At 36.0% G+C, this 22,371-nt stretch overlaps 1 protein-coding gene across 1 annotated transcript in view; it reads left to right on the top strand.

Moving 5' to 3' along the window:
* The window catches only part of LOC112160736 (ephrin type-A receptor 6), a 62,775-nt gene that overhangs the window by 9,140 nt on the left and 31,264 nt on the right, over window positions 1–22,371 (top strand). Inside the window, exon 2 of the mRNA XM_024295505.2 lies at window positions 8,357–8,421. Within this exon, the coding sequence (XP_024151273.1) occupies window positions 8,357–8,421 (65 nt within the window). The remainder of the gene's footprint in view (window positions 1–8,356; window positions 8,422–22,371) is intronic.

Raw genomic sequence — 22,371 nt, 5'->3', positions numbered from 1 at the left:
TGAACGTTTATTTTTAACTAAGGCTGTCTATCGATTAAAATAATATATCACATTAACCACCCTTTTGTGTTGTGATTAAACACGATTAATCACAATGTTTTACTTGGTAAATTTCATAGGACAATATGTGGCTTTTGAACAAAAACAGTCCAGAGGGAAATATTTTCTATTATATTATATATTATATATATTTTAAAATATTATATAATTGCACAGGCAGCTTTAAAACAACATCTCCCTTTATCTTCTGAAAAAAAGCAAGCAGTAAGAGGTGAATTTTCTCTCTGAACTGATGCTTTATTTAACCTATCACGATGATCAGCATATATCTCGCCTTACTTTGCTGCTTCAGTCGAGCCTCGGAGATGCTTGTCATGTTACCATGACAACGCGCTGGACCAAAGATCAAATAGTTTGCTTCATGGGAAAAAGCGAAATTGAAAAAAATAAAATGATTAAAATATTACTACTTACTAAAGTAATAGCTTTTAAAATGTTATGGTATAAGTGGGATAATACCCAACAAAGTATTTTAATGATCGGCGTGGAAACCTGCACCGCTGAGGCAAAGCGAAGGACGTGAGGTGTGATTCATTTACTTAAATGAATTAATTAATTCATTAAAAAATTAATAATTAATGAATTGATTAATTCTTTTTGATTAATCACGTGCGTTAATGCATTGATGTTCGCATCCATAAAAATAAAACATTAATAAGGAATATGGAGTACTTTAATCCAGTTTGGCGAGGCTGATTTAATACTTTACTGGGCCACATATGACCCCCAGGCCGTAGTTTGCCAACCCTTGAGCTAGCGGGAGAGCAGGTATAAAGATGGATAACGGGTAGTGCGGCCGGGCTTACTTTACACCTGCCCACAAGTAAGAGGCAAATTTCTTCTCTGCAGAAACTATGTCTTAGTTTAACAACAGAGAGAAACATGATCGCAGCAGAATTTTAAACCAATTGTTCATCTCAAGTGGACTGACAACATACATGTTGACAGTCACCATTTTTAGAATAAATGCTCTAACTTTCTTTGTGTTACAGCAGTGCTTTGTCTCATGTACAATCTTTTTCGGGTTAGTCAGTATATGAACCTGTTGCTACAGGGCTTTAATAAGCAGCGGCGGCAGAAGAAGAAGAAGTCACACCCACTAGAGTGATATAAAAGATAGGAAATGCTCCTGACTGGGAGGTAATGTTGTTGTCAGAGGATACAGGTCTGTGGATAGAACATCTTTTCGGTAAAGTTGCGCCTGCAGTAAACTGTAGCCACGTTTCAAAGACATTACAATTGAGACAGACATTGACAAATGTCTTTCATAAAGCTCCTTAACTTTTTATACATTTGTTGTTCCATATTGTGCCTTTAATTTGCCAAAATGCCAGAATGATAGATGCTAAAAATGTCTAAGAATTTGTTTCTGATGGTCTGATTTTTTTTTCACTTTTTATGCCAGTGTAGTATGTTATGAAGTGGAACAATAAAAAAAACATTTTGAAAATTAGAAACATCTATCTAGCTCCACTGAAGAAATGCGGCTGTACTGTGCCCTTGAGTGAAATCAATAATTTACATGCCTCTCATACAGTCGAGGTGTAAGTCTGAATGTGAAGGGAATGCATGTGTGAGTTCAATCTTAACATATTGATCCAGGAAAATGGGGGCTTTGCCACATGTAGAACATAATGATACCACTTTGACTATTATTTAAACAGAAAGGCAATGTTTTTTAAAACTCCTCAGGCAAAGACTAAAAACTCTACTTTTGGTTTGTTGAAAAAACTAAATAAGTTATTTAACCTGGAATTATTTTTTTCTTCCCATTTCTTCTGATTTTTTTTCCTTTAGCTTCGAAACTTGCTAAAAAAATAACTAAAAAGCACTAATAATCAAGCAAAAACCAACAAAACCCCCTCACACACATCCATTTAACCTCTGAATGATCTTAACCCTTTAACACCCAACCTTCAGTGCTTATGTACTTGGATTTATTGCAACTTTTCAACAGTTAACACAATAAATATAATTCCATTGCCCCTTTTCTTCTTCAAAATCTGCTGGAATTACGTTAAATTGATACGTTTAGATCCAGAATTGGGAAAAGACAATATCAATTTGGTAGATGATCTACACTTTACCTGAACTCTTGTATGTGTTAATACATGGTATTAAATACGCTATGTCAATGTAAATGTAGAATCTTCATTAAGTGTCTTGTTATACATTTGGCACAGACCACATTGGCTAGTTCGGGGGTCAGCAACCTTTAACGGTAAAAGTTTCTTGCTGATCAAACCAATGATATTTTAATACATTCATTACATTGTTACTTTTATAATAAATATGGATATGTCTTTTTATTGCATGAATAATCACAGAAATATAAAGATAAACTAGCATTTTCTAAAAATGCAAAATTGTTTTTTACAATTTTTATTTGTCTTATCCTGCAGAAACAGACAGATATGAGCTGAAGGCCTCTTATGCTGGACAGATTTTACTATTATATTGCATCTGGTGGTTGTAGGTTTGTGTTTGGCACCAGTGTGTGAATGTGTGTGTGAATGAGTGTGTGAAGGGGGCAATGGGACTGTTCCTTCAAGGAAAAGAACTGTTTACAGCATGGGGTTGTAAATCTTCTATATATTTATATAAACTATTTTTAATTTGAGACTAAACTTTATTTATATGAATTACGTTTGTATACATTTCTTCTTGGACGAGATGGAAACAAAGAAGAGAAAAAGAGAGAGAGGGATGTTAGAGATGGAGGATGAGGGTACTATTAAAGACCATTGACGGTATAAGAGAACTGGACTTAGCCTTACTTACAAAATGAAGTCAATTCAGTCACCATTTTTCTGTGATTCAGATTTGAAGCCAAAAGATGACAGTAGGCAATGATTGGTCCGAGTCAGTCTGAGTCAACGTTTCTGAGGCAGCTACTGTCGCCAGTCTGGAGTGAGCTTGGTGGAAGGCCACACCCCTAACATTGAAAGCTGACTGGGAAGAATCTGTCAATGAAATGATTCAAAATATTCGAGGTGGGGGCCAGCAGGCCCCACATGCTTTTGCTGAGAAGTCTGATTGGCTATTTTATATCTTGAATAACTTGCAATAAAGAAATATAATCATGAAAAAAATAGGATTAGCAAGAACATATAAGAAAAAAAGAATTAATGGTTATTCTGACAAATAGAATTACCGAGTAACAGATGTTTATTGCTTAGTAGAAGTCTATGGGATTATGGGTTCTTGGAACCAGCAGAAACGTCCTGTTTTTTTTTTACCAACTTCTTACTCCAAAAAAGAAATAAATAAAAGCATAATGTGTTTGTTTTCCGTTTTATTTTTTTCTAAAAGAAAACTTAGCCTTCAGTGTTTTTTCATGCTTACACCTGGTTTGAATTTGCAATCACCTTTAAATGTAAATTTCCGCATTAAATAATTCAGTCTGTAGCTCATATAGATTGTGGTAATTCTTGTAATTCTATTTTTTTAATCTTTTTGCACCATCCATCATTTACATTGTTAAGATTATTTCCTCATTGTGTCAGGATCCCCTTCAGTCTTTTTGTGTGTGGCAGATATGACTCAATTGTATTGAATTCTTTCATGTTTTATACTATTTTTAACAAAGCTAGTATTTCCACATTGCTGTATCCTGGAGTGGAATCCTTCTGGCAACACTTTTAGGATTTAAAGTGAAACAAATACACCTTCAGTTTTTACCTGAAAGTAAAGATGGGCCTAAATAGCAGCTAGAGTGTGAACAAACTATTGATGAAGCACTTGGATAGATGAGAGGAGAAATTTTCAAGAAAGAAGTCCAGATTCTATGACTCAACTTCAAGACAACATCATCTGGATAAAAGAGAACCTCAAACACCAACATTTAACCTCGGTCATTGCCAACCATGGTTACAATTCAAGATTTTAAGGGGAACTTTAGTTTTTGGCTATGTTCTGTAACCTTTTAATACATTCTTAAGAAAAAACGAGACCATGAAAGGGATTTAGTGTGTTACGAAGATGAATGGAGTTTTTAGCATTATTTTTTTCACATTCTGCCTCTCACAGTTAAAATGTTTTTATGGTAAACATTACAGACCTTTCCCATTTTGGGACAATTTGTATGTAACTGCTAAACTGTTCCAGGGTTTTTGTGCTTATTAACAGTTTATGCAACATCCTTCTCAAAGTAGTACTTACTGTTTTGAAATGTTTAATTGGATCACTGGTTGATAGGAAGAGTAAGTTTCATTTAAACTGTGTTAACATACATTATTCCACCACTTGAGACGACCAACATAAGATAATCGTATCGATATAGTCAACTGAGGTGGAATTTAGGGGGTCAACTGAGCTTGAGTGAGATGAATTAGTGTGTGCACAATCTGAAAGTCAAAATACTATTGAACCAGTGGAGGAATTTAAGGATTTTTAGCTCTCAGGAGTGCCCATTTTGGAATCTTTCTCATAAATAAAAACAGTTTTATTTGTGTTAAAATATTACATTTTCTCCTCTAGTCACTTACAGTTCTCTCCAGAAATGTTGGGATTGTAGTGAATTGTCTCTTTGGGGACTAAAAACATTTGCGTTTGACAAAAAAAGGAAAAAAATATCTGCTATTTGCCTGCATTTTTTTTTTCCGGCTATCACATTTATGTCTGACAAATAAAACAGAAGCTATTACTGTTTGTTTTTGAACCCATCCATGTTTTCATATTTGGAGGGAGCTGTTTACATCCTCAACCAGTGGGACTTCATGTAAAACTGTAGAAAGCAGTTTTCAGACGTTCCAGCTCTGTAGTTATGACAGTAGTCCATTCTGAGCAAAAGTGAATAAAGCGAAGGGTGTGGACCGTCCTAGGAATGTTCCTTCAAGGTTAAATATCTTCCAAATTTCTAAAATGTGATTAGTGCCCTTACCATTGCTACTGCTGGAACACATGGACTGTGGCTCCATAGAATTATTTTTGTAAAATAAAAAGTACATTTATATTTGTTTTCCACTGCTCAGTCATCACTGAACTTTCAGGAATCACATATCTCTCAGGCTTTCAGGCCATAGTGACTAACAGTATAAAATCTCACAGATCTCTTTAATGAATCCTTAGCTTTAGTCATCCTATTCATTTTTATGCTTTTACTTTTTTCCATTTGTCAATGCAGAATTACCCCGATTACATCTATGTATGGTTTTCAAAAAAAAATTGACAGCTGTGTGATTGGGCAATTTGCTTCTGTAAATAAGATGTTCATTTGAAAGTGGCAGCTATGACTCAACCGGTTCTGCAATGGCGGCGTGCTGGGTGCAAGTACACAGCAATTTGCCACTGAACAGCCTTTTTTGGTCTGCGCTGAAAGGGAATGATGCAAGTTTGATAAGAGTGTGTTTCTTTTCCCTAAATTTTTCAGCACGACTACTGAGTGAGAACCGTATTTGTAGCTGAGTCAACTAAGAACTCCTCATGATGAGAGAGATTTACAACATCACCTGAGTGGTGAAAATGATGGAGAATTTTCCAGCCAAACATTTGCAGACACCTTGGCTTTTACTCAGTGAGCTGTTTAACTAACAACAAAAAGTTGTACAAGTTAAAGAAATTGGTAGAATAGAACAGCTTTTATTTGTATTATAAGTTTGCACATCAGGAAATAAAGTCAAAAAAGAGCCAGGCTGAAAATCACAATACTTTAATTTAAATGTATAATAATTATTATTTATATATACGTATATATGTTCTGTTTTTAATGTAGTTTAAATATTTTTTTTTATTTATTTATTTTTTTTACTTTGTGCCATTCATGGGCAGATAAATAGAGTGCTGTCTGTTTTTTCTTAAGTGTTTTGGGTTTTGTGCAAGAATATATGTTAACAAAGCTGTCAAAGTGCACAAATCTATAGATGCCAAAGTGGAGATAAATGTAGGGTAAATTTCCAAAAAGTGAAAATTGGAAGAAAATTCTTCATGTACAATTTATAGTTTATCATAGAAACACTTAAAGAAAATGTTTATTTATAACCTCATTTATTTGCTTTCTTTAACATTGAGTCACTAGAACAAGACTGTTAACTGTTCCAATGAAGCAGACAACGAAGTCAGCAAACACATTACAAATGTTTCTAAGTGTCGGGTCTAAGATCTGTCTTTGTGTTGTCAGGAACATCATGCCAGCTTCATGGTCAGACAAAAAATATAGTCTAATCATTGCAGACTTTTTCTAATGAAAGAAACAATCAAACTGAGACCTTAGATGAAAATCAGTATCCCATTGTCTGCTTCAGTGATTGTTTATAATAAAATTAAAACATAAGATGAAACAAGTGCAGGGTTTTACTTGAAACATAAAGGAAAGTAAAATGAATGTGAGTAAAGTATTCATGTTTACTCGGATAAAGAACATTCTCTCAGGAGGTGGCAAAACTGAAATGTTACTGAATCCTAAAGATGAGATGGTTGAACTATTTTAAAGTCCATATGATGCCTAATGATAATGACCAACAACCTTCAGTAAATACAATTTAAACAGTTTAAATTATTTTTGACAGTATCTGCTACAGGAAGGTTTGGTAGCTGGTTAAGCCTCAGTCACATGCGCCTGTTCAAGTAAGCCTTCCTAAGGCTGCTACTGGGTTTTTGGGTTCTAGAGATGAGGGACTGCCTCTTTGGAGGAGTTCCTTATGGCTTGTCCATTCACCTAATGAAATGGAACATCCATTATCGTATGTGTTTTCAAGTGTATCGTGAAATATTTGTAAGGATAATGTAAGTTACACGCATATATGATGTAGGGATGATGCTGTCACACAGGGACATTTATGCAGCGCTCCAGTTGTTTCTAAGGTGTGCATACTGGCTCCTTGTGGACCGTGCACACAATGCTGCATGTGACATGTAAGCACTCATAGGATGTTCACACAAACTTGTTTAATTTTATCATGTCGAACAGCCATGCTGTGTTGCAAGAGTCGCATGACGGTTGTGCGCTTATCACTTGAGTGGCACAGTTTACGACGGTGAAAAATAGAAACATTTCCTGCATCTCACCTACTTCTCCCTTGCTTACCCTTATGCACTGCTTCAGCGTTCACTATAACCTGTCGCCTGCAGCTCGCCCATGAAAAACCACCTCATCTTCTGGACTCATCGGAATATCTATGATCTAAAAGATTTTAGATTTGCCTTTTTTCACCCCCAGACAGTTTGTATTCACCCATAAAGGTTGTTTTGACTAAAGCTTTAGATGTGGCCAGAGTAAGCTTGGTCTTTAACAAAAACAGTGTTTCAACATTTTCATCCTCAGTGCATATCTGTTAATTGTCCTACATTAGGTCTTTATGAAAAAGTCTGAATTTTTAGTGAGTTCTGCAAATGTTCCAGTGATTGTTTAGGGAATTCAGTGAAATCAGCTTTTTATTAATCTACTCTTGGGTTGAGGCTTTACTTTGTGCTGCACATCTCTGATGGAAGTTGTTGAAAATCCGTTGCCTTCCACATACAAGTGTTTCCTTGATTTTTGTGGAAGAAAAGGTTGACTCATTGATTACCTTTTGTCTAGTTCATCTTCAAACACAGGAATTTAACTGAGTTTCTCCAGTTACTCAACAGGAACAATAGTTTTATTTACATTTTGCTAATGAGCAAAAACTTAATCCCAATGAAATCACAGAATTGACCAAAAATCCTCCTAGATAAAAATGTTGACTTTAAAGGTAGTTCTGAAAGCTCTGTGGTGACTCTTTGTTGCCCTTTCTTTTCCATCTGTCTATATTTAAATAAAGTGTATGAAAACATCATAGTCCTTCTGGTTGGCACAATTTGTTCTCCAGATTGACCTGGAGGAGCAGTGACCCAATCAAACCCTTGATGCTGAGAGTTCTGTAGGGAGGAATTGGGTCCCAAAGAGTCTATAATGACTCGACCAAAAGCTGGTATTAAAAAAATAGAAATATACTGATTTGAAACTAAATGCACATCCATAGTTTGCATAAAGTGTACAGCTTTTTTCCTGTCTCCACAGTCTTGTTGCTTCACTTCTGAACTTAAAAACAAAAATTAGTCATTTTCCAGACTTTGATTGATTGGTCTTGTATTGAAGAGTTCTCAACAGTCCTAAAAGCTGACTTTTTATTGGTGACTACATCGAAAAGATCTTTACAGCTTTGTTTGCTTATAATTGACACTTTGTCAACTATTTTCTCTTTCACCTTCATTTCTCATCTTTCGTCCCTTTTTCCTTGTATTTGTGCTCTCCATTCATTCTTTGTTTTTGCATGTTTTTTTTCACTTTCCTCCCCTCTTTCTTATGTTTCTCTTTCCATCACCTCTTTCTTTCCAGTGGTCCTGTTGGACACAACATCAGTGCTGGGAGAACTGGACTGGAAAACCTATCCTGTCAATGGGGTGAGTGACACTAGGATGCTTTATCCAATACAACTGTCTTTTCTTGTTTTTGGAATTAAAACAGTTGCTGATATTTGTATTTTTAATAAAAATCCCACAATTTATGTTTTGTTCTACTCAAACATCTAAATGTTCTTATAGCTGACATACAACCTTTTCTTATAAAATTGGACCCTGGAGCTGGAGTTGACAAGATTTCTTGCACTTACGTCAGAGTCAGGCAGGAGACAAGACCTTTGAGTCCTGTTTGGTGAAAGGGAAAAAAAAATAAAAGAAACTGCCAGCAGTAGGTGACTTATATGATTTTATAAGCAAACTTTTGTGACAGTGGCTAGGCTAATGTGTCCATGTGAGGACTTTCTGAAAGCAAAAGCTAGTCTAATTTTCTTTATTTGTATAATATGTCAAAACATTTCATCACCGATTATCATCTTACTTTGAAAGGAAATAGTTTTCTGTTGTTCTTCTCATGCAATGAACGACTGAACAAACAGAAATCTCATTTTCTGATCAAGAAATCATCCACAAAGGGTTCTAAAATTTGATAGAAGGGCCGGACCAGGAGCAGATGAGTGGAATATTTTGGAAATCCACCTTAGAATAGAATGAAATGACATAGAATCCGGATAAAAACCTGGTTTTATTTTGATCTTGAGTTCAAAAGTCTTGGAAAAAATCAGAAATTACAATTATTCTTAGAGCAACAATTGACAAAACTACAGAACATGCTCAAGTAAAGAAGAAAAAATCTACTTAGACATATAAAAGACAAAACTCCAACCAGTAGTTTAATAAATGTAATGTAGTGCAAAACCAGATTATGAAGAATTGAATATGAAGGCCAAATTACATGGAAAAATCAGCAAAACATGAAATTTCACCAACAAATCATCTAAACAAAAATTCTGCTCTTCTGTGAACGGAAATTTTAAGAAAATGAGTGCAAAGTGTCCCTATAGCAGGAGCACAGAACCCACAAATATATGCTGAGGGCTTTTGAAATTCAATTTACCTTTTCAAAGTAAAAGTCCTGAGTGATCCCACAGCTTACTTTAAAGCAGTGATTATGATTCATATCTGAATTTTCTTTTTTGACACAATGAAGTACCAACACAGCTATATCTTCCTCTGCTTCACTTAACATTTGCTGATATATTTTTAGCATGGGCACTAAGGTTTTAGATAACCCCAATTCTGTCCCGTTTGCATAAAAGACTATCAACCAGTACATTCAATATTGGCTTGATGAAGAAAACCAGTTTCTGGGAGTTTTCCTCCTGAAACATAACATTTTTAAAAATAAAGTAGAAAATTGTCAGTTTTTTGCCCAAAACACTCTCTGCAAGTACCAATCATTACAGAGTGTATACGCTGTAATTACTTTTTTCACCAAATAAAAAAAGGGCTGTAGACACAAATAGAAGTACAGTTTATTTCACAACAAAAACAACTGATGGTGGTTAATAAAAAGTAATCAAGAAAAATAAAACTCTTAAGCAAGTGAATTAACTCTGAAAGGATAAATACCTTATCTAAAGGACATGTTGAAAAAAGCACATTTCTGTTTGATCTAATAATTTGGCAGTTACATTCAAATTAATGTCAGGTTAACTTTTTTTCTCGGCATGTATTTATGGCCAGTCAGCTGTTCTGCAGTTCTGTAAATTGGTATGTATAACGACCATCATAATCTATCACTGGCGTATTTGTGGTTAATCCTGTTCCACAAGCTTACGTTATATGATATTCATCTTAAATTACTATCATCTTTCTTCAAAACATTTCTTATAATTAAATTATTTGATATTATAATGTCTTGTGGCTCACAAATGTTTTGGACTCACAATATAAAGAGAGAAAAATATATTACCTGGATTATGTAATGACTGTTTATATGGAAAAGGAACACAATGAAATTCTGCAGAGCTTTTTGCATCATTTTTTGAAAAGCTGTGCTGTGCATTTATCCAAAGCATCCTAGAGATTACATTTTGACAATAGGGGACAATATGAGGTTAGATGTCGAGCTTAAGCACACAATGACTGTTTATCTGCTGTTTAAATGCCTGACATGCTTGGGATAAGCTCTGACCATTGAATAAACCGTGGTTAAAGGCTAGACCATGCCAAAGCTTTGCTGTAGGTTGAGAAAAAGGTTGAGGAGGGCTGGAGAAATTGTCTTTAATGTAGAGAGACAACCATCCATGAATTTAAAGGCAACTGACGATGGTAGTAGTTGGCTGAGAGAAAAAAAGTGGGGATTTTAGCTATTGGTTAAGCATGAATGAATGATAATAAGAACCCTGTTGAGTTAATTTCTTTGAATATAAGTGGAAACTTTTTCAGAGTTGCACATATTAAATTTATTATTTGTTCTTAATTGTTTTTGACCATACACAGAGCTTAAGCCAATCCAGAAATGTTTGCAAATCAGTTAATAATTTAAACTTGACATTTTTAGGGAAAATGCTTTATTAGGTTCAGTTTGTACACATTTTAAGCTGTAACTAAGAAACCATAAATTATATGCTGTTATTGTGCCAATATGTACAATTTGATACACTAGATGGTATGACTCTGTGGTTTTTCATGCTATTATTAAAAGTGTAATAAATCCTGTAGAGCATAACCAATAAATAGTAACAAGATTCTGAGTTATTTAAAGGCCACACAACACTATTTAAAAAAAACTGAATCTCCCTCTTGAACAAAACCTAAACAGCCTTTATTGCTATGGGACCAACAGCGCTATTAGTCACTTGGAAAAAAAAAAAAAGAAAAAAAGAAAAGCATATTGCCATTGAGATTCACATAAAATCAATAACTCATCAAAACTGCAGAGATTTAATTATGTTTTCATTATATATGCTCCTTTTCTGCAAGACAAATTACCTTGTTTCAATCAAAACCTTGGTTACCTCCACGACGACTCATGTGTGTGTTTGTAATTATTGACTAGTTTTCAAATGTGTCTCTGGATTTGTTGTCATATTTGTCAGGTGAGAATCAGTCATTTGTAGAGGTTAGATACCAAAGACTTGGACTTGAAACTCACACTTAAAGACCCACTCTGATAATCTTTTTATGTATTTTAAAATCTTTCCCAGAGTTATGTTAGTTATTATTGTGGAATTTTTAGTCAAAATTGAAAAAATGACTAGTTTTCTAGGACAATAGAAAATTGTTAGAAGTTCAAATTTGACTTGTGGGCCGAACTGTTGGTGTGAACCAACCCTGCCCCCCCTCCCCTATCCTGAGAGTTCTCTGTTCCCTCTAGCTTACAGCCCCTCACAACCCCAGCCGGTGCAACAAAAATAGTGAGCAATATTGGAGTTGTCCAGCTGTACAGTTGTGAACCAGATGCCAGCTCGAGGAAAACAAAGACGTACATGGATCCACAAGAACATGAGCTGAACAAGACCAAAAACACCCTTTTCATCAAAGTGGGCCTTTAAGAATACATTACAGTTGAACAAATAGATAAACACTGAGCAAATTTAATTTAATTTTTAGTGAATTTTTGTCAAAATTAACAAAATAGTTCCTACTGATCCTGCACAGAGCTCATATTTCTCCCGTTCAATGCACAAACTGAAACCTGCCTCCCCTGTGCTGTTTGAAATGCGACTGAGGTCAGTGCTCACACACTGTTTTTGGTCCTGTTCAAAAGTTCAGCACTTTTGGAACACTACTGGTCAGGAAATTAAAATAATCTCATCTGCTGACTTAAATAATGACCCGCAGTATTTACTATTGGGCTCAGTTGATCCTGTTATTCATGGCAAACATGATAGAGAGCTTTATAGAATGCTGACTTTCTGTGCTAGAAAGTGTCTTAATTTGAACTGGATATTTGAGGATATTCCTTCCTAATCCCAAAGGCAGAAATTAGTGATGAACTATATCTCTCTTGACTATCTGACTTATTGACAGCACCACAAAGAGAATCTTTTTACAAAGACATGGGAACTACTGATTCTTTTTCTTTTTGATGTATTGTGCGAACACAACTCCTTCCACATACATTTTATCTTTGTACACAGGGGCCAATCGTTTCTTTTTTTTTTTTTTTTTTGCTTAGTTGTTTGTTTTGCTAATGTGTCAAAAAAACAATAAATATAGATTTAAAGCTGTTCTGTAAATGTGAACATAACTATGATTACAAAAATCTTTGATTGCAAGTGTGTGAGCCCTAAGTTTAGTGGGAAACCAGTTCTTTTTGGAAGATTCCAACAGCCCTGCAAGCATCTAAGCAGCACATCACTGATCAAGAGGATGTATATATCTATTTTTTTGTCTGTGAAACAGGAGTTTCTTCTGAACTTCTTGACAGTCAACAACAAGAGATGTTTGACAGCCACTGACTAAATCAGTGGCTGTCAAACATCTCTGTCAGGTGCAGAGTACCTGCCATAAGCTGCAACAGCGAGCATTAATAAGAGGAAAAGAAAACTTGAACATTTCTCTACAATGACCTGGGCTTATGTGCTTTTCAAGTAGTTCAAGTGAGCACAAAAATATAAATTAAAATTTAGGAGAATATGTTACAAGACACAATGAATCATTTTACAATCAGAGGCAATGAAAAAAAGATTTAAAAAAATGCTTCACGGGTCTCGAATGTGCAATATCAAAGTCCTGGTTTAAGTCATCTTTTCAAATTCCTGACACAATGACAAATAAAATCACTTGAATCACATTGTTTTAGAAATATTTCAGAATTTGACCAATTTTAAAAAACGCATGATGCTTGCATTGAATTTAAAGTCCCTCTCCAAGAAAATTGTGTTTTTGGTGTTTTTAACATCTTCTTATTGCATTTTTCTTATAATAGAGAACAGATGAAGAAAATTAATCTTAAAATTACGTTTCTGAGTATTTTTTTTTTTTAAATCATTGTGGAGCAGGAGCAGACAAAAAAAGCAGTTTGAATTACCTTAAAACTGTGAAGTAGAAGTTACTACGGCAAGCCACTAGCTCCTGCTTGGTTGAGTAAGAGATTATGCATTTCTAAATTAAAATTAGTCTTGGACGTATCTGTTCAGAGCAAAGTTGAACAAATTTCCTCCAGAGAGGTAATGCAGTGTTATTTGCAATTGTGAAAAAGAGTCACATTTGAATTTCTAATCAGACTATTGGTAGATCAAAGACTCATAAATCCTGATTATACTGAGACCTCAACAATTCAAAGGTGGTCTTAATGGTCTGGGACCAGCAGGGGAGGGAGTAGGTAATGGGGGGCAGGATAACGGCATTCTGATATGTATTCAACATTTCACTTTTAAGTCTATATCATATATCTAAAAGAAGAAATGTTTCAGATTTTCTTTACAAGTTTTATCAAATCCTACAGTATAATCCAGGTGAACCTGAAAATTTTGATTACTGTGACATTGTTGATTTTTTTTTACTTTTTGGTAAAATGTCCTCCAAAAGGCTTTTTTTAACATTCCAAGAGAGGCTAAACTTTCTACACCTTTACGTACAAATTATATAATTGTGTATAAAATAAACAAAAATTGTTCTAACAAAGATCCTTGTTGTTCCCCGGCTTCACAATTAACTATTAAAATGGAGTAATTATAGCAGTATTTGATAATTATTAACTAGAATGATTCTACTGTAGGGCTGCACGGTGGTGCAGGGGTTAACACTCTCGCCTTACAGCAAGACGACCCTGGTTTCAGTCCCAGCTGGCGACCTTTTTGGTGGAGGCTGCATGTTCTCCTCATGTATGCACAGGTTTTCTCTGGAGGCTCTGGCTTCCTCCCACATTCTAAAAACATTTTTCATAGGTGAATTGATGTCTCAAAGTATCCCCAAGGTGAGAATATGTGTGTGATTGTGGCCCTGGGACAGTGTGGCGAGCGGTCCAGGGTGTACCCAACTCTGGCTGCCCTGTCACACCGCAAAGGAAAAAAGGGGTTAAAAAAATGGATGGATGGATTTTACAATAGTACTAATAGTAACAGTATCAAAAGTCTTATGTAGGTCCAGAAATACACTAACTAAAGCCAACTATCACTGTTTAATCCAAATATACTTTCATAGTTTCAGTGAAGCAGCAGCCTGTTTTAGCACTAATGTGAATCCAAACTATATGGCGTAAGCAGTTGTATAGACAGCAGAGAGCCTGCAAGCATCTCTAGGATTTTTTTTTTTTTTGTCTGTTTTAGTTTTTACAACTATTCTTAAGGCACTTTGGGAAGTCACTTCTAATACTCAAATTGTTCACATTATGTGCTATGGTTGGAGTCACTATTCTAAGAGTCTTTCATTTATTACATTTTATACTCATGGACTCTTTTGAAAGACAATGCTATCAATAGTAGATGTCTACTGCATCTCTCACAACTTTGTTACTCTAATAGATGTTAACCAAAAGTTTTCTGAAAGATATTTGCATATAGACCTCTCCATCACATCTACTCATCAAATCTTGGGATTTTATTACATGTCTATTAGAGCACTTTTTAAAAAAAAAATTACCAGAAACAAATTGTGGATTGTTATTTTGCATCCATCCATTCATGTCCACAAGTTGTTGAATCTCTTTAGGGGTCACAGGGTTGATGATGTTAACCCAGCCACTGTTGGGTAAATATGAGATACACCCTGAACAGTTGTGAGAAGTTTTATGCTACAGATCTAACCACAATGTGCAATAGATCTCTATGAGTCGATACCAGATGAAAAATGCATATCAGTAGTTGTAAGCATTGAAAGAGCCATGATTTAAATATTTAATAGATGTGTCTGTGACCTGTGGTCAAGAGCTAAGAGTATAAGGTTACTCACTGATGAAGCAATAATTACTGGTTTGCATCTGAATCTCATTTGATTTAAGTTCATTTGTTTTACTTTTTGTTTGTTTTCTACTCATCAACTAGTCTTTTGTTACCCAGATCTGTTTAAATTACTCTTTGCTTGTTTAAGGAATTCCATTAAAATCTTTACTTTTGCTTTCTTCAGTTGAGAATAAACTGTTTTATTGCTGTGTTACTGCGTCCAATCCCGTTAATTTGTACTATTTCAATGTCCAGTAACATCCATCCATCCATCTTCTTGTCCGCTTCTTCCCTTTCGGGGTCGCGGGGCGCCGGAGCCTATCCTGGCTACTGAAGGGCGAAGGCGGGGTACACCCTGGACAGGTCGCCAGTCTGTCACAGGGCCTCAATCACACACACATACACTCTCACATTCACACCTAGGGGCAATTTAGAGTCACCAATTAACCTATGAAGCATGTTTTTGGACGGTGGGAGGAAGCCGGAGTCCCCGGTGAAAACCCACGCATGCACGGGGAGAACATGCAAACTCCACACAGAAAGGTCCCAGCCGGGAGTCGAACCGGGGCCTTCTCGCTGTGAGGCAAGAGCGCTAACCACTGCGCCACCGTGCAGCCCCGTCCAGTAACATCTTTTTTTTTTTTAAGAAAAAGTTAAACTATGACATTTTTTTAATCAACTTCTTAAAACCTCTAGAAAAGATTGTAAAGTTAAGGTCACATGAGTCTGTGTACAAATTTTCATTTTGTCACATTACTGAATTTACGATCTGTCAAAGGTTTGAAATAATTTTGTTAAATGCGGTGCATTTTATACCATTTCAATCAAAATAAATGTGTGTTTTGTGCTTTCCTGTTTTTGATATTAAATTTTGCATAAGCAGTGCTTTTATGTTACATGGTTTAGAAATGTCAATGAGATGCTAAAAATAGTTGATGATGGCCTGCAAAACCAAATAATAGTAAATGACATTTTAAAGGCAGTTTGAAATTCTCGCCAACACATTTGAGAAAACCCATAATTACTGCAGCCATTGAATGGGTTCAGTACATTTTTGACACAACCTGCCTCCATGATGCAAACATAAAGTGTTTTATTACAGTTTCTGAGCTGAGTCAACAGCAAGTATGTAAGCTTTTTTTTTTTTTTTTTCTCATGCTATAAAGAGATTGAGCTGGAAACTTCTTTTCATTTGTTTTCTCTGCTCAGAACCATGTCATATCCCAAGGGAGCAATTTTCAAGACCCAGGAACACAGTGACAAATTTTGGCTTGTTTGTATGCATAATGTGAGACAAAATAATTAATGCTGATCAGCAAACCAGAAAGCCGTTTTCTTTTTCTCAGTTTCTTTTTCAAGCTCTCCTAAGTAGGGCACTACAAGAAAAATCTACTCTCCTTGTGTTGAAAATATTCAATCTATGCCTTGTTTGTGAATCCTGGTTTAGACATTAACTTTTGTGGTTTTTACAGGAGATTGTCTTTCATTCTTCTATTAAAAAGGGCATTCTAAGTCACATGGAGAAGCACTACAAAAGTCATGACCTTCTAAACAATGACACGTGCCTTTCATTTAGCTTAAATTTTACATTTTTAATAATCATTCAAACAGGAAGTGCAGCAATGATAACCAAATATAGGAAATATTGATGTATTAGTTGATGTAAAATAGGACAATACTGGAAATAATATTAGATTAATTTATTTTAACCTCATTATGGCATTTTTTTCTAAAATGACTAATTGTTGGCATCTCCTGCTGCCCAATCTGGAAAACAAATGGCATAATGTAATTGGTATACACAACAGAGTCCCTAGAATGTTGGGAAACAAATGCAGACATTTTCAATTATTTTGTGAGTTTCATTGTTTGTATATATATATATATATATATATATATATATAAAGTCACTTCACAATCAAAAAGTAAGTTCCATAAAAAGTACTGTGTGAATGAATGAATGAATGAATGAATGAATGAATGAATGAATGAATGAATGAATGAGTGGGCCTTGTAGACTCCTGATGATGATGATGGGAGACGGTGGAGATAATATGTGAAGGTGTGGCTTCTCACACAACTCCTGAACAAAAAAGAAAGAGAAAAGGACAATAGAGTAAAGACAGAGACACAGGGAACACAATACTGTACTACATACGCCAACGAGGATGGTGTAAAAGCAGAGCTGTAGTCTATGTAAAAAAAAAAAAGAAACAAAACAGCTTAGACAACTGGTGTGGTGTCCCTAGTAGCTCTGTGGACCTTTCTTCAAACTTCAGTTGATGGTATCTGACCTAAGACAATTGTTTTAAACTCATCAATCTCCTCTGCAGTGGTTAGAACTTTCCAGTAGTTCTTGGCATTCAGGTAAGAATGAGACACTACTCTAGTTGATAATTCTGAGGAAAGTCAAATCAAACTAGAACTTTTAGTTCTTAAGCACACATCCAGAGATGTTGTCAGGCTCAACACCCTTTCTCATTTCAGTGGCCTGTGGCCTAAGTCTCACCTTGTGCTTCAATGTCATAGTCTATGGCAGGGGTGTCTAAAGTCAGTCCTCGAGGGACGGCCTCCGGCTGGTTTTCCAGAAATCCTGCCTTATCTGCTGCTGATTACCTGGATCGGGTGTGTTTGGCCAATAAGGAGCTTCAATGGCTGGTTGGTTGGAAAACATGTAGGACAACGGCCCTTGAAGACTGACTTTGGACATCTCTGGTCTATGGGATGTAGTGTTGCTGTCTCTGGCTAAGCCTCAAAGTAGACAAAAAAAGTGAAGCTTATTCATCATCAAGTTGTCATCTTCAGATGACTCTGAAGTTGGTCCTATTCTTATGGAGATTCTAAATTCCTTGTTGTACCAATGTTGTTATCTTGGTGATTTGCTCATCTCTCTGTAGCCTAATTTGGCCTTACTGATGCCTCTTTTCACTTCACCTTTGACCTCACTGTGAGGCTTGTTGTCAAACCAGAGGCCAGTATTCTTCAAAAATGACAAAATCTCCCTCTCTCACCAGGGCTTCCGGTTTTAATATATCTGGATGTGTTTTTCTAAAGCTATAGTGTGTGTGCAGTTCTTATTGAAGCACAGAATACATTCCATGAATATATACAGGTCATTATGTTTGAAAATGTCATAGTCGATCCTATTAAAGCAGTCGTGCAGCTGCTGAAAGACATCATCGAGACAAGTCTTGACAGTCTTGGAGCACATGCCATATGTATACATTGAGGGAGGGGCATGCAGTATGTCTAGACTGGCCCAGGTATGTAATTTCTGCAAAAACTGAAAACTGCAGTGTTTGGTTTATATAGGCATCAGTTTCTTCTGTCTATATTTGCAATATGGCAACATGCAAATGATTGGCAGGCAATTATACACGCATATGCAAACACAAATACATTTGTTGCTATTTCTACATTTTATTGTCTAAATTTACACTTCTAATTTTCATACCTTGTCTAATATAATCTAATTGTATTTGCACACTGTAGTCAAGGTTAAAATATTGTATCTTAATAATTAATTGAGAGTGCTGCAGCAGTATTTTCAGTTTCCTTGTAATCCAATGTCTGTGAATGCATTTTAAAGAGAGAGAAATGCAGTCATACGTGACTCATTCTGAACTTTTTGGCTTTAATTTTTTTCTCAAAAATTATTTCTTTGTTCAGAACTATTTTTAAACATCTTGTTGGGGCATATACTAGTTAACACCAACTGATCAAAAGCTATATTACTCCCAGGAGGAACCACTAGTCTATAGAAGGACCATAACGAGGTGAAAATGCCATGAAGATTTTATGATTCTCCTGTAGATAAATAGAGAAAAGCAAACAAAAACAAGGGTAGCTAGAAAAATGAAAAATCCATGCAGAGAAAAAAGTGGAAGCTCCACATTAAAAGTCCCAACAAGGATTTTTTTTTTCTTTTTTTTGCTGTGAAGCAGCACTGTAACACCCACACCACTGCACAGCCTGAATCAATGATGAAATATCAATAATTTATCAGTCAACACTCCCTGATAATACTTGACTTTTCTTTGTTTGCCCTCACAGAAAAAAATAATAATACAAAGGCAAACATGCCCTTCATATAAGTCATGATAAAGATCTCCAATCACATGTCCGGCTGTGTAACTGCCTGATGCTTTGCAGCAGATCTGATGCCACAGGAGAAGTTCTGTCAATAAATGTTAGGGCTTTTGAAGCTCTGATCATCACACCGTTAAAGTGGAGCAGACAAATGAGAAAGTCTTGCTGATGCAACAGCTTGAAAACATTGGTGAAACTGAGTAGGTGTCTCCTATGTCATATTTTCATAGGAATTATGCTTCAGGAGGAGTGAAAGAAGGTTCACGGGCTTACACTCTCATGAAATGGCACTAAAACTAGACCATGTATAGGTGAACCCTATATATAGTCACATGGAAAAATGTACACTTTCTTATGTGACAGAAAAAATGTGTCATAAAAAAGGGAATATAATTCCAGGTTAGCAGAAAGCAGTGTGGAGAAAACTAATTCATAACCTTTTTTTGCTTCTGTAGTAATTGCAAAAGTAGAAAGTGGCCAAAAGCTGTTTATCCGATCTGCCTCATTAATTAATCATGAGCAAATGTGACAACACTGGTACTGTGGGAACCATTTTTATTAGACTGGACAGAAGGACATTACCACTGAAAAGCTGCTTAAAAACAACAACCAAAACCCATTTTGCTGCATATTTGACAGCAAACATGGGGAAACCCACTTCAGATCTAAGTTAAGTTGATACCCTTCCAAAAAAAATAGGGCCAGGAATGAATACAAAAATTAACTAGTTAATTGCAAACCTAGAAAAAAATAATATATTTTTTTTCCTTGCAGTATTTGTCAGCTACTTATTATATGCAAATAATCACAATATAAAATCACATGCAAAGTTGTACATTTCGAACATTTATTTTCAACCCTTTGAAACTTACCTGTCCATTTGACATTTTTCCTGGAGTTCTGTTTTTTTTTTTTCTGCTTTTTCTTTTTTTTCCTCATAAGTTGTGTTTGTGAAAAAATAATAAAAGAAAGGTTTTTGGTTAGAAGCTTTATCCAGCTGGATTTCAGGTCGGATTATCAAGAATTTGCTCACAGGTGGAGGCTTGTCTGTCCACTTTGAACTGCTTGCCTCTCATGACAGCGGGGGCGGGACTTTTTCGGTCAACCGCAAATTTTCTGCCTGTTATTGTGGAAAAATAATGTTGATCCCATTCCAAAATGAAATAATAATCAGATTCCTCGTTGTTGGATTTCTAATAGCAGACAGCTCCGTTTTGCTCCGCCCACCAAAGCGGATCTTTGTCTCTGCGCTCAGCCGTCTGATCGATATTCATCTTTCGCCTCGTTTACTAAAATAAAAGATCGCTTTTGTCCACAAACTACAAATAAATGCTTTAATATCTCTTTAATTTAATAAAATCGCGTCACAGAATATAAAAAAGTTTGTTTATTTTAGACTGAGTTTTATTAATCTCACAGCTGTACGTCAAAACGCCTGAGGAAGTGAATAAAAATTAACGCGTTAATTGTGTTTTGAATAAACGCGTGCGTTAACTTTCACAACCCCCCAAAAAAATGAACATATTTAATAACATTGCCTTTTGTTTTAATCCTAAATGTTTTATTATAATTATCAAAAACAGTATTAATCAGTCCCAGACAGTACAGCAGACGTCCAATGCCGACTTTCAAGCCACTCTATCAAGCTGTTATTTGTTGAGGCTGGTTTTTGCAGACAAGGAATCTTGGTTTCAAGGAATCTATCTTTCAAACTTTAATATTCAGTTGGATATTGAAAAGACATGTAAAAAAACAAGACAACATGATAACTAAAGAAATAAAAAACAGATATAAGCAGAGTGGTTCCTGTGTCGGGTGAGTCCCTTTTGGATTCGACTACCGAAGGGTGCCACCTTCTGCAGCCCAGTGCTGCAAAACAGAGGCCCACTTGCCTCCCCAGACAGGCAGCACACTCTGGTTCTAGAGGTAGTCAAACTGAGTTCAGTTCCTTCCAGGGTGGAGGGCCAAGGTGAGAGATTATAAGTCCCACACAAGACAGAAGTATTGCAAAACAAGAACTGACCAGAGTCCCACCACCAAAGTTGACAGGTCAGAGTTCACCTGGGGATATTGACACTCCCCCTCCTCAACCCAGCTTAGATGTAGTATAATTCCTGACTCATGTAGATCTGCCTCACCACTGGGAAAGAGGGTCACTAGGTCTGATGCACCAATGTTCCTGGGACATGACCTCCATTCCTTTACTAGCTGCTGCTGTTGACTCCCCGTAGTAGGAAACCTATGCAGCTGCGTGACAATGGCAGCATAGAAGTACATCCAGCCCCCAGGACACACAAAGGAATAGAATTGGTCATTTCTGCCTCTGTGTTGATCCATTCTGATGTGTCTCCAATTACTATTTGAATGGCGAGGCTTTCTGTTATTTGGTCTCCGAGAATACGTCATTATTAGGGGTGTGTATTGGCAAGAGTCTGGCAATACAATACATATCATGATACACCTGTCACGATACAATACACAGCACGATATATCACAAGGCAATATTAAAGATTTTTGCTTTAATACTCATCTTTAGTTAAACTGAGTTGTACATGTCTCATGTTAATATGTAATAACAGCAACTGGGAGACTTAGAGTTCACATCGGGTTCACATCTATCACAAGATAGCTCCCACAAGATCTTGTTTTGCTCTGATACATTGTAGATATGCTCAAAGTGTTTAATGTGCTCTGCTGCCAACTGGTGGTAGGAGGTTCAAGTGGAAACTAAAATTAGATGCTGTTCTACATGTTTACTCATTCATAACTAAGTAATTATCCTCTTGGCAGCGTTTTATATCAACAGAAGTATATTGCAGTATCTCAATATTTCAGTGAATCAGTGAATTCAGTGAATGTGTGTTACTGTGAGAGTGTGCATATGATACAGTTGTACAACTTAAAATACGTTGGATGTATGGGTTGTTGGGGGGTTGCATTTGATGTGTCAGAAGTGTGCCTCTGAAAAGCCTGGTCATCCCTCTGGTCTACTCCTGCAGCTCTGGCCCACATCTGGCATGGAGCTTTTGCTGATCAGGGGCTGGAGGTGCCGCTATGCTGGTTGGGGTGGGGG

This window comes from Oryzias melastigma, linkage group LG3 (genome assembly GCF_002922805.2).
Source record: "Oryzias melastigma strain HK-1 linkage group LG3, ASM292280v2, whole genome shotgun sequence".
Classification (NCBI taxonomy): domain Eukaryota; kingdom Metazoa; phylum Chordata; class Actinopteri; order Beloniformes; family Adrianichthyidae; genus Oryzias; species Oryzias melastigma.
The sequence above is the reverse complement of the archived record's forward strand: the minus strand, read 5'-3'. Positions and strand labels throughout refer to the sequence as shown.